The sequence below is a fragment of the Pelophylax lessonae genome (genome assembly GCF_965119305.1).
Source record: "Pelophylax lessonae genome assembly, chromosome: 9".
Lineage (NCBI taxonomy): Eukaryota > Metazoa > Chordata > Amphibia > Anura > Ranidae > Pelophylax > Pelophylax lessonae.
The window spans coordinates 256,435,668-256,448,006 of NC_138776.1; the positions used below are offsets into that span (position 1 = coordinate 256,435,668).

General features: G+C 46.3%; 1 protein-coding gene across 1 annotated transcript in view; it reads left to right on the forward strand.

The window, feature by feature from the left end:
- The window catches only part of LOC309564396 (uncharacterized protein), a 107,914-nt gene that overhangs the window by 55,887 nt on the left and 39,688 nt on the right, over window positions 1-12,339 (forward strand). The window contains exons 14-16 of the mRNA XM_082269024.1: window positions 2,560-2,703; window positions 3,929-4,099; window positions 4,488-4,658. Coding sequence (XP_082125150.1) covers window positions 2,560-2,703; window positions 3,929-4,099; window positions 4,488-4,658 — 486 coding nt within the window. The remainder of the gene's footprint in view (window positions 1-2,559; window positions 2,704-3,928; window positions 4,100-4,487; window positions 4,659-12,339) is intronic.

A 12,339-nucleotide genomic window follows, 5' to 3' on the forward strand; every position in this document is an offset into this window, starting at 1 on the left:
GGCTTTCCGATAAGGGTGGTCCCAGCGGCAGATTCGCCGTGGGATCACCCTTCCGGGATGGCGGAAGAGGCGCCCCCCCCCTCCCGCCACGTTCCGGTCCTTTTCCCCGCTTACCGGACCCGCCGGCAGCGGGGAAAACGATCCGGTCCCAGATCCTCACAGACAGGATGTCGAGTGAGGGCAAGCTTGCCCTCACTTGACTCTATGGTCTTGGAGGACCGGAGCTACGGAAAATGTTGTTGCCTAGCAACCGGTTTAAAGGTCCTTTTTTTTTTTTTCATTTTATATAATAATTTTTTTTTTTTTCTATCTTTTAGTGTACTTGTGAGATCTGAGGACTTTTTGACCCCAGATCTCACAAAAAAGAGGTCCTGGCGTGCCTATTTCTATTACGAGGAATGTTTACATTCCTTTTAATAGAAATAAAAATGATCAATTTTTTTTTTTTTTTTAAACGGTGTAGAAATAAAAAATAATAAATAAAATAAATAGTAAAAAAAAAAAAATGAAAGCACCCTGTCCCTGTGAGCTCGCGCGCAGAAGCAAACGCATACAGAAACCCCGCCCACATATGTAAACGGTGTTCAAACCACACATGTGAGGTATCGCCGCGATCGTTAGAGCAAGGGGAATAATTTGAGCCCTAGACCTCCTCTGTAACTCAAAGATGGCAACCTGTAGAAATTTTTAAATTGTCGCCTATGGGGATTTTTAAGTACCAAAGTTTGTCGCCATTCCATGAGCGTGCGCAATTTTGAAACATGACATGTTGGGTATCTATTTACTCGGCGTAACATTATCTTTCACATTATGGAAAAAAATTGGGCTAACTTTACTGGTTTCTTATTTTTTAATTAAAAAAAAGTGAATTTTTTCCAAAAAAATTGCGTTTAGAAGACCGCTGCGCAAATACGGTGTGATAAAAAATATTGCAATAATCTCCATTTTATTCTCTAGGGTCTCTGCTAAAAAAAATATATAATGTTTGGGGGTTCTAAGCAGTTTTCTAGCAAAACAACTGATTTTAGCTTGTAAACACCAAATGTCAAAAATAGGCCTAGGCAAGTGGCTAGGATGCATGATGATGCGCCTTGGATGTTAGGCCCCTCTATATGGCTAGGCTGTGAAAAAGTCTCACACATGTGGTATTGCCATACTCAGGAGGAGTGGCAGAATGTATTTTGGGGTGTCATTTTTGCTGTGTACATGCTATGTGTTAGGAATATCCTATAAATTGACAACTTTGTGTAAAAAAAAAAAGTTTTCATTTTTTTCCCACATTTTCCAAAAACCTGTGAAAAAAAATGATATGTTCAAACGACCCATAATGCCTCATAGAATATACGTTGGAGTGTTTGCTTTCCAAAATGGGGTCATTTTGTGGACTTTTCCATCGTATTGGTGCTCTAGGGCCTTGAAAAGTGTGATAGGTAGTAAGAAAGTTTTATGTGTATTTATGCTCCTAGAACGCCTGAAGGTGCTTCTTGGACGTGGAGTCTCTTTTTGTGGTCAGGCTGTGTAAAAGTCTCACACATGTGGTATCACCATACTCGGAAGGAGTAGCAGAATGTATTTTTGGGTGTAATTTTTGCTGTGTACATGCTATGTGTTAGAAATAGCTTATAAATTGACAACTTTGTGGGAAAAAAAAGAAAAAAAAATTTTTTTCTTCATTTTCCCAAGAATTGTGGGAAAAAATTATAACTTCAAAAAACCCACCATGCCTCTTACTAAATACCTTGGACTGTCTACTTTACAAAAAGGGGTCATTTGGGCAGTATTTGTACTGTCCTGACATTTCAGGGCCTCAAGAAAGGAGATAGGCCGTCAGTACATCTGGTATGATCAATTTTCAGTAATTGGTACCATAGCTTCTAGACTCAATAACTTTCACACAGACTAAATAATATACACCAATTTGGGTTAATTTTACCAGAGACATGTAGCAGTATACATTTTGGCCCAAATGTATGAAGAAAAATTAATTTTTTGCAAAATTTTATAATTGAAACTAAAAAAAAGTTGTGATCAAATACCACCAAAAGAAAGCTCTATTTGTGTGAAAAAAATTATAAAAATTTTGTTTGGTTACAGTGTAGCATGACTGAGCAATTGTCATTCAAAGTGTGAGAGTGCTGAAAGCTGAAAATTGGTCTGGGCAGGAAGGGTGTCTAACTGCTCTGTATGGAAGTGGTTAATAATAATAATAAAATCATGGCTTCATTGGAAGTAGAAATATTTCAAGGGAATCTCTTATCTCTGCAGGAATAAGATACATTTTTATATCATAAAGATTGTTTTGGGGGAGGGGTGGCCGGAGGGACTAAAGGCGTACTTATGTGTTTATCCAGAGTTTTACTTTCAGTCAAAAATAAAATTAATCACTAATCTGCTGACAAGAATGCATTGGCTAAATGTATATTCAGGGGATCTGAACATAGCAAGTTTGGGGATGGCAAGGACACACTTTGCAAGTCTACCTTGGGTACAAGAGATTCTTGTTCTGGTTTTGGGTTGTGAACAAAAACGTAATCTCTTTAATAACTATTTTTCTTGTAGTTTTCACCATGTTACTTCCCCAAGAAAGGACAATCTGTTCACCCGGATTCAACTTGATGACCTTCCAGACATCTTTCCATTTGATGAAGTACCTGCTGATCTTTCCTGGTTGAATTATTCACAAAGTAAAATAAGCGAATTAACGTAAGAAAATCTAAATTTTCTACAGAGATATAGAAATGTTAAAGGATTAATTGACCTTCCTAAAAATGTTGTCTATGCAAGTAAGGGATGCCATTAGAAAAAACAAGCTGTGCAGCTTTGACCAAAGTTGGATAATGCCCTTGCTATAGGTTTAGGCCATTTATGTACCTCCCAAATTCTGGCTGAAAAATTCCCATCATCTTGTCCTGAACTGTTGCTAGGGCATTGTTAAGGCCCCTTTCACACAGGCGGACCGTTCAGATCCGCCTGTCCGTTTTTTTTTGGTGGATCTGAACGGTCCCCCCATGCATCTCTATGGGGGATTGGATGTCAGCGGAGACATTTCCGCTGACATCCGATCCGATCCGTCAAATCTGGACGGATGGAAACCCTATTTTTCATCCGTCCAGCGGATCGGATCGGATCGGATGAGAACGGACCAACGTTCCGTTCCCATCCGATTTCCCCCCATAGAGATGCATGGGGACCTGACAGCTGTGTCTCCGCACACAGCGCGGAGACACAACTGTCATCCTCCTGCTCAGCGGGGGATCGGCGACTCGATCACCCGCTGAGAAAAACGGAATCCGTCCAACGGACGGAGTGTGTGAAAGGAGCCTTAGACACTCCCAGCCACTACTGCTCACCCCCATCATCACAGGAGTAAGCTCTCAAACCCCCACATGTATGTGGTCCACCATTTCTTCTGTTTCAGCATTTTCTTTACTCAGAACCTCTGTAGCAGGGTAAAGAGGGCACCTACAAACAGCTGCTAGTGTTCTAGCAAGGTCCCAGCAACAAAGCATCATGCCATCTCTGGGAGTTTCTCAGCCAGGCCTCAGGAGGTACTCAAATGGTCTACACCTATAGTAAGGGCATTATTCAACTTTAATCAAAGCTGCAAAGCTTGTATTTATCTATAGGCGCTCCTTACCTGTATAAGCAGTTTTTTTTTTTTTTTGGTAAAGGTGGACTAACCCTTTAAGTAGTTTCCCCAGTGCTCTCTTGTAGCCCCAATTTTTCATCTCCGTGGACAGAGCTTCTTCACTCACCTGCCCACGTTGTCCTTGTTTTTCCCTTCTTCTTTTCTTCTTAAAATTTAAAAATGGCTTCTTCATGAATTTGACTTGTCCTTTTCCAGCTTATGGTGCTTTCTGATCCTCATTGAATGCTTTCAAAGCTGTTTCCAGATCTGTGCCTGCCATTGTTATCTTCTTCACTACAGGTTTAACCATTGTGGTCTGAATGATCCATCCTGCAGTCATATTAGCTCATTTTTAAGAAGAAGCAAACTACTCACCAATCTAGATCTATCAAACAACAAGCTACAGGAGTCTGCTGTACGCATTTTGTGTGAGGGACTTAAAGATCCAGACTGTACAGTGAAGGTGCTGAGGTGAGCTTTATATTGTAAATTGTATATTAATCTGGAGGCTTTTGGAATCAACCTTCCTTCCTGAGAGACTTTCTATGGGACTCTGGAATAAAATCTATTGGAGGGACTCTAACATCCAGGCTTTACCCTGTGGGAGCTTAGGCGAGGAATATACTGTTAACGATATGATGACCTACAGGAGTTTAGAATATATTTTTTTTCTTTTTTTTTTGTGAGGGTCTCAAACATTCAGACTGTGCCCTGCCAGAGTTGAGCTCAGGATTGTTCTATAATGTGCATAATAAACTGCAGGATTCTGAATAAAACTCATTTGTGAGGGTCTCAGGCATGCAAATGTACCCAGGCAGAGCTGAGCTGAGTTTACCCTGTAAAATTTTTTTCCCTACAGATTCCACCAGTGTGATTTGACTCCTTTCTGCTGTGATTACCTCCGCTCTCTTTTAATCACAAGCCGATCACTCACCATTCTGGATTTATCTATGAGCAATTTGAAGGACTCTGGAATTAAACTTCTGTGTGAGGGACTCAGAAATCCAGGTTGTACTCTACGGGACCTGAGGTGAGAATTACACTATAAGCTAAACTTTATAATAAGACAAGACTGTGGAGTGAAAAACAAGTACAGTAAACCCCCGCTCCATCGCGGTTCAGTTTTTGTGGTCCTGGTATATTGCGGTTTTTTTTTGTAATGTTATTTTACTATATAAATCATTAAAATGAAATATTTTTGTGTTTTCCATAGCTCTTGCTATGTCTCTCAGTATCTTTTATGTGTTTAAATGAGTTTCTATTGTTTTAAAAGTGTGTTTAAAAACCTTAAAATGCTTTTACACGTACAGTGACAGTAAAAAAAACATGCCTACAATGCATTTTAATAGGGTTTTTCTATTTCGCGGATTTTCACTTTTCGCGGCTGGGTCCGGAACGTAACCCCCGCAATGGAGGGGGGTTTACTGTATAAACATTTCAGACTGCTGAGTTGTACCCCACTATTATTATTATATTATTACACAAGATTTACAGTATTTTGTGCCAACAGTTTGTGCAGTGCTTTACACCTGTAGCGTTAACCCCTTAGGAACCGCTGGTTACGGTGGGACCTTTGTTCTTTGCCACAACCTGTATGAAAGCTTCAGCCCTTCTGACACACAATTTTGAGTAATTAAAACATACAATATCACGTAAAAATCGATGTAAGTAATACCTGCTAACCACTAATAATACACAGGCACTAAACCAGTTAGTAAAGGTAAACGTAATATATTGTCACCCTATTGTTTTGCCATCCTGTATGATTGGCGCATACAGTATTTTTGACTTAGAAGAGGAGATGCAATGCAATATATCCAAATACACTTGTTAACCCTTTGGACCATGCTCTCTCAGGCATTCAAATTTAGTTCAAGTGGGAGATAGAGAGTAGGTATCAAAAAGGACTTGCAGGATGGTTTTGCTAGAGGGGCAGTTCATTAAGTTGCTATTCTGTTGGCCAGCGTTGGGGACGTTTAGGAAGCGGTGGTGCACTTAACAACAGTTTAAGTAAACCAGCATGAAGTATAGTAGCAGTAAAGATGCAGTAAGGTGCGGTAAAGATCCAGTTAAGAAGAACTATAGGTGTGGTACTGTCAGTAACAAGTGTGACCAGAAATGTGCAGACTACCACAGAGGATATCAGGCACAAATTCAGTGTAAAATAATATATTTTTTAAAAAAATAAGTGAACAACATAAATATAAACGCACCTCCAATAAACCAAACTGTGTAAAACAAACTAAATAATCAAAAAAATTGTGACACACAATGCACAACTGCCTAAACCAAATATATACAGCAAATAGGGAATGCAAGCGTAATCGTAACAGAGCCAGGATCATACAGGGGAGATCAAGCAGAGAGAGCTGGGAGAAGGACAGGACAGGGAGAGGGTAACAGGAGACAGAGAGAGCAGGAGGGAAGGGATCAGGCCGCAGGGTCGGGATCAGGGTCTGGGAACAGGAAACAGGAACACTGGAACGCAGGTCAGGGGCACATGGAGACAATACCAAGGCAACAAGAGAAGGACAGACAGGACTTAAATATACTTCCTGCAATGAGGTGATGACTAATGATTTGAGCTTCTGGCTGCTGAGAGACACCCACTGGTGGACGCTGGAACTGCACCTTATGGATCTGGGAGCCACAGTGCCACCAGCAGGTGAGCCCTTTCCTGAGGAGCTGCCTCAGGATGCTCCAAACAGCCATAGCTAAACCAGTCCATAAAAGACAGTCATCTGTTACACAAGTCCAGAGCGAAAGTTCCTCGTAGGCTGAAGAAGTGCTGGGTTCCAAGCGAGATGCCCCCTGCCAAGATCTAACAATAGGCAAAGTGTCCCAACGCCTGGGTCAGGTGACTGACTGGGTACCCCATCACTGGGGTTAAGCAACTGGCTGGGTGTCCTGCTGGCCAGATCCTCTAGAATGTACAGAACTTGATACTCCAAGTCCCTCAAAACAGCAGGTACCCCAATGCTGGGGTCCCAAGAGTTATCTGCAGACTTAGCCCTGGGGTCATTTTACAATCCTTAAACTCTAACACCGAAGTTTCTTGCCATAACCAAGTAGCTTTCCTTGTATCCAGGACTTACTCTGTACTTCAAAAGCCACCTAGGTATCTCTGAGGTACTGGTTACCCAACCCAGGTCCCCTAGTGCACCCGGAGGTGTGGCAAGGCACAGATAGTACTCTGCCATTCCCGGCAGCTTACCATTACCAGGGCAATGAAGGCTAATGCAGCTACTAGTTACCAAGGGTATGTCTGTACCACCAGGCTTTGTAGCCATAGGCAACCGACAAACAAATCTTAGGCCAAGCAGGTAACCCATATAAGGCCCGTAAAGGACTCAGAGTTTTCAGACCCATTAGCAGGTGGACACTTAGCCTTTGGATGACAATCAAACTGAGCAGCTGGTATTGAGTCAGTAGAACCCAGCTGGGTGGTCGGTAGAAGATAACTAAGATCAGGCTGGTCAATCGTAAGAGGATCATCAGAGGCAGGCTGGACATTGAGCTTGGGATCATCAGGCCGGACATCTGGCACCAGATCAGAGGCAGAGGAAGGCGGGTCATCAGACAGCAGATCATCATGGGTAGACTTGTCATCGAGCAGCAGACCATCAAATGCAGGAAGGTTGTTGGGGACAGGACATCCAGAGACAGGCTAGGCATTGGGCACCGGGGTAGGATTCATCATTTCCAATTTTCCAGAGCTTTGAGGTCTATATGCGGTGTGTAGTTTCCAAGTGATCTTGAATACTGTTGTCAGTTCCTGGAGGCACTTGTGAACAAAGGCTGGGCCGTTGTCTGAGCCTATGGATGAGGGGATTGCATATCTAGGGATGATTTCATGAAGCAGGCATTTAACCACTTCTTCTGGAGTCTCAGTTTGAGTGAGCTGGGCTTCTACCCAGCCTGAATAGGTGCAGGCGGCCAGCAGCAAATATTTGTATCCTCCTGAGGGAAGCATTACAGTGAAGTCAGGCAGTATTTCTTCCATTGGTGAGGCTCCTACAGCTTATACTCCGAGAGTTAATACTGGCCCTTGTCTGGGGTTGTTTCGGGAACATTCTATGCATCTGCTGGCTGCAGCTTGTGCCAGTGTGGGTGGCCGGGGAAAAAAAAGTGTTTTTTCAATGACTGTTTTGCCTATGTGTGTTCCCTTTTGCCAAGAGTTCAGTTTCTGGCATCGGGAGTCTTTGGGGTGGACATTTGACCTGTGCGCCCATTGGTCGTTTCTGTGGCCGTTTTCATTCTACTTATGCAGAGCGTGTCAAACCCAGGGGTACAATTTGGGGTATATATATACTGCGACCGAGGACTGACGTGGTCTGGTCATCTTCCTGTGCAACATAATGACTTAAACCTGATTCCGCAGTCTACAGGGTGGGGCATCGACACTTGCTCTCTGCTCATACATAAATCATCCTCTTTCTTTAGTGGGAGAGAGGAGTATACTGCATCATAACTAGCTGGGGATGGGGATGGTCCAGGGGCTGAGGGAACATTAGAAAACACCTGTGGGGGCACAGGTGTACATCCCGGGGCATACTCAGACAATTTAGTCCTCCCGCCCTCAAAATACTCCATGCCCCACTCTGAATTCCCTGAAAACCATGGGAATGTTTCTCTGTCCCCCAAACACAATCCCTTCACCATATTCCTGTGGATTTCATCATTTTCTCCATTCCATGGAAAGGGGCAAGTTTCACTCCATGTTGCTAAATTATCAATCCATGGGTCTACATATTAATCATACCAGGGAGAGATTCTGTTACATTTTTTTTTTAATTTAAAGAGGAGTTTCACCCAAAAGTGGAACTTCCTCTTATATGCTTCCTCCCCCCCCTCTGGTGCCACATTTGGCACTTTTCAGGGGGGAGGGAGGAACAGGTACCTGTTTTTGACAGGTACCCTTCCCCACTTTTGGAAGACAGCGCTGCGGCACTGTCCCTCTGAAGTTCGGCCCCCTCCTTCTTCCTACGCCACCAGGCCAATTAGAAAATGCAGGACGCTTCACGCATGAGCAGTAGGGAGCCAGCTGTGAAGCCGAAAGGCTTCACTGTCGGGTTCCCTTACTCTGAATGGCAGCGGCAGCACCCGAGAGCCGATACCAAAATCGGCTTCAGGTGCTGACATCGCTGGATACCTGGACAGGTAAGTTCTAATATTTAAAAGTCAGCAGCTACAGTATTTGTAGCTGCTGATTTTTATTTTTTTTCCTGGGGGGGCAGAACTCCTCATTAACGCCTATGTCATTTGCTCCGCTCTTTCTTTTTCTTTATAATATTGCTTATTATGCGGAGGCTCAGGTACATTGGGAAGAGGTCCCTTACCAGGAACTTTACCCATCTTAAAGCAGAACAGCAGTTAAGCAAAGCGCTAAATATTACTGTGTCATTGTCTCTTCTTCTTCACTGGAAGGCTTGCACTGACAGACACTGCCAATACCTTTGCCACCCGGGATAACTAACTGGCTGAGGTCCGCCCAGGATGCGCAATCATCTGACTTGGGGTTTCCTCGAGAGGTGATCGGGCTCTCCTTCGCTTGAATACCGTCGAGAGGTCCTGACTGACTGTTATCCTAACCAAAAGGCAAAGATCTTACCTGGTCCTGAAGTGGAGCTCCAACTGTTTGGTTGGTTCCTGAGTCCGGATTCAAGAAGTCATCAGGGCGGCTCCAGAGCAGGGGGCCAGGATATAGTGTAGTCTCCCAGACAATTCGTGGCGTCTGAGACATGGGCGTGATCCAAGGAGCCGCATCTGGACTGATCTCCCACGAGTCACAGTGGAACAACCACCCGTCTCAAGGTTCCACCTGATTTCCCAGCCAATGCACCAAAAATGTAGCAGCAAACAGCTTTTGAGAAATCAAAGATGGAATTTGGACACAAACTTCAGGAAAACAAACCTTTTTATTTGCTAGCGAAAACTACTTAGCTCGGTTCAAGACCATTGGCAAAGTGACTAAATATGCGTGTACATCACATATACTGTATAAAACAACGTTAGTTACAGGAAAACAGAGAGAAAGAGGAGGAGAGAAGGGGAGTCTAAACTATGCAACTTGACTGTTTCTGTGTCTCTTTAGTACTACAAGGATTGGAGAGAAATAAATATTACAAACTCATGTAGCAAGTGAGGAGACTGCTACCAGCGTAGTTATGATATACTGGTCCTTTAAGTTTGCTGCTTATTTTGAGGTTCTCCTGAAGAGTAGAGATCGACCGATTATCAGCAACACAGATATATCGGGGGCCGATATGCACTTTCCCCGATATATCGGAATCGGCCTTTTGATTTACCGATATTGCCGATATTTTCGTGACGTCATTTCGTATGCTCCGCGCACAAGTTCTGCCTTCTAACACCGCCTCCCATGCCTGCGCGGCCCGTACGTGACGCCATTTCACCCCGCGCACTGCACTTATGACCGCCTCCCACAGCCTCGTGTTACAGCCAGCTACAGTCCGGTCCGGTCACGCTGCCAGCCATCCATCCACCCACAGGCCCTGGCCTCAGCCACCCAGCACAACAGGGTGCCAGCTAAAGCGAGCAAGCAACCAGCTACTCAGATGACACCAAGCCAGCCACCTGCCACCATGACCAGTGTTCCAGAAAGCCAGCAGCTACCTGCCACAACAGGCCAGGGTGAGTGAGTGACACCAAGGCAGCCCCCCACCACAGTGTTCCTGCAAGCCAGCCACCCACCCACCACAGTGTTCCTGCAAGCCAGCCACCCACCCACCCACCACAGTGTTTCTGCAAGCAAGCCACCCACCACAGTGTTCCTGCAAGCCAGACACCCACCACAGTGTTCCTGCAAGCCAGACACCCACCCACCACAGTGTTCCTGCAAGCCAGCCACCCACCCACCACAGTGTTCCTGCAAGCCAGCCACCCATAACAGGGTGACACCAATCAAGCCACCCACCACAGTATTCCTGCAAGCCAGCCACCCATAACAGGGTGACACCAAGCCAGCCACCCACCACAGTGTTCCTGTAAGCCAGCCACCCACCACAGTGTTCCTGCAAGCCAGCCACCCATAACAGGGTGACACCAATCCAGCCACCCACCACAGTGTTCCTGCAAGCCAGCCACCCATAACAGGGTGACATCAAGCCAGCCAACCAGGCACCACAGAGACTGTTCCTGCAAGCCAGACAACCACCACAGTGTTCCTGCAAGCCAGACACCCACCACAGTGTTCCTGCAAGCCAGCCACCCACCACAGTGTTCCTGCAAGCAAGCCACCCATAACAGAGTGACACCAATCCAGGCACCCACCACAGTGTTCCTTCAAGCCATCCACCCATAACAGGGTGACACCAAGCAAGCCAACCAGGCACAACAGAGACTGCTCCTGCAAGCCAGCCACCCACCACAGTGTTCCTGCAAGCCAGCCACCCACCACAGTGTTCCTGCGAAACCAGCCACCCACCACAGTGTTCCTGCAAGCCAGCCACCCATAACAGGGTGACACCAATCGAGCCACCCACCACAGTGTTCCTGCAAGCCAGCGACCCACCACAGTGTTCCTGCAAGTCAGCCACCCACCCACCACAGTGTTCCTGCAAGCCAGCCACCCATAACAAGGTGACACCTATCCAGCCACCCACCACAGTGTTTGCAAGTCAGCCACCCATAACAGGGTGACACCAAGCCAGCCAACCAGGCACCACAGAGACTGTTCCTGCAAGCCAGCCACCCACCACAGTGTACCTGCAAGCCAGCCACCCCCACAGTGTTCCTGCAAGCCAGCCACCCATAACAGGGTGACACCAAGCAAGCCAACCAGGCACCACAGAGACTGTTCCTGCAAGCCAGCCACCCACCACAGTGTTCCTGCAAGCCAGCCACCCACCACAGTGTTCCTGTAAGCCAGCCACCCATAACAGGGTGACACCAAGCCATCCAACCAGCCACCACAGACTGTTCCTGAAAGCCAGCCACCAATAACAAGGTGACACCAGTCACCAAGCCAGCCAGCCACCCATCCATAACAGGGTGACACCACCAAGCCTGCCAACCAGCCACCCCAGACTGTTCCTAAAAGCCAGCCACCAATATCAAGGTGACACCAGTCACCAAGCCAGCCAGCCACCCATAACAGGGTGACACCAAGCCAGTCAGCTACCACAGTGTTCCTGCAAGCCAGCCACTCATAACAGGGTGACACCAAGCCAGCCAGCCAGCGCCACCACAGTGTTCCTGCAAGCCAGCCACCCATAACAGGGTGACACCAAGCCATCCAACCAGCCATCACAGACTGTTCCTGAAAGCCAGCCACCAATAACAAGGTGACACCAGTCACCAAGCCAGCCAGCCACCCATCCAAAACAGGGTGACACCACCAAGCCTGCCAACCCGCCACCACAGACTGTTCCTAAAAGCCAGACACCTATAACAAGGTGACAACAGTCACCAAGCCAGCCAGCCACCCATAACAGGGTGACACCAAGCAAGCCAGCCACCACAGTGTTCCTGCAAGCCAGCCACTCATAACAGGGTGACACCAAGCCAGCCAGCCAACCAGTGCCACCACAGTGTTCCTGCAAGCCAGCCACCCAGAACAGGGTGACACCAAGCCAGCCAGCCAGTGCCACCACAGTGTTCCTGCAAGCCAGCCACCCAGAACAGGATGACATCAGCCAGCCACCACAGTGTTCCGTCATGCAAGCCACCCAAAACATGGTGACACCAAG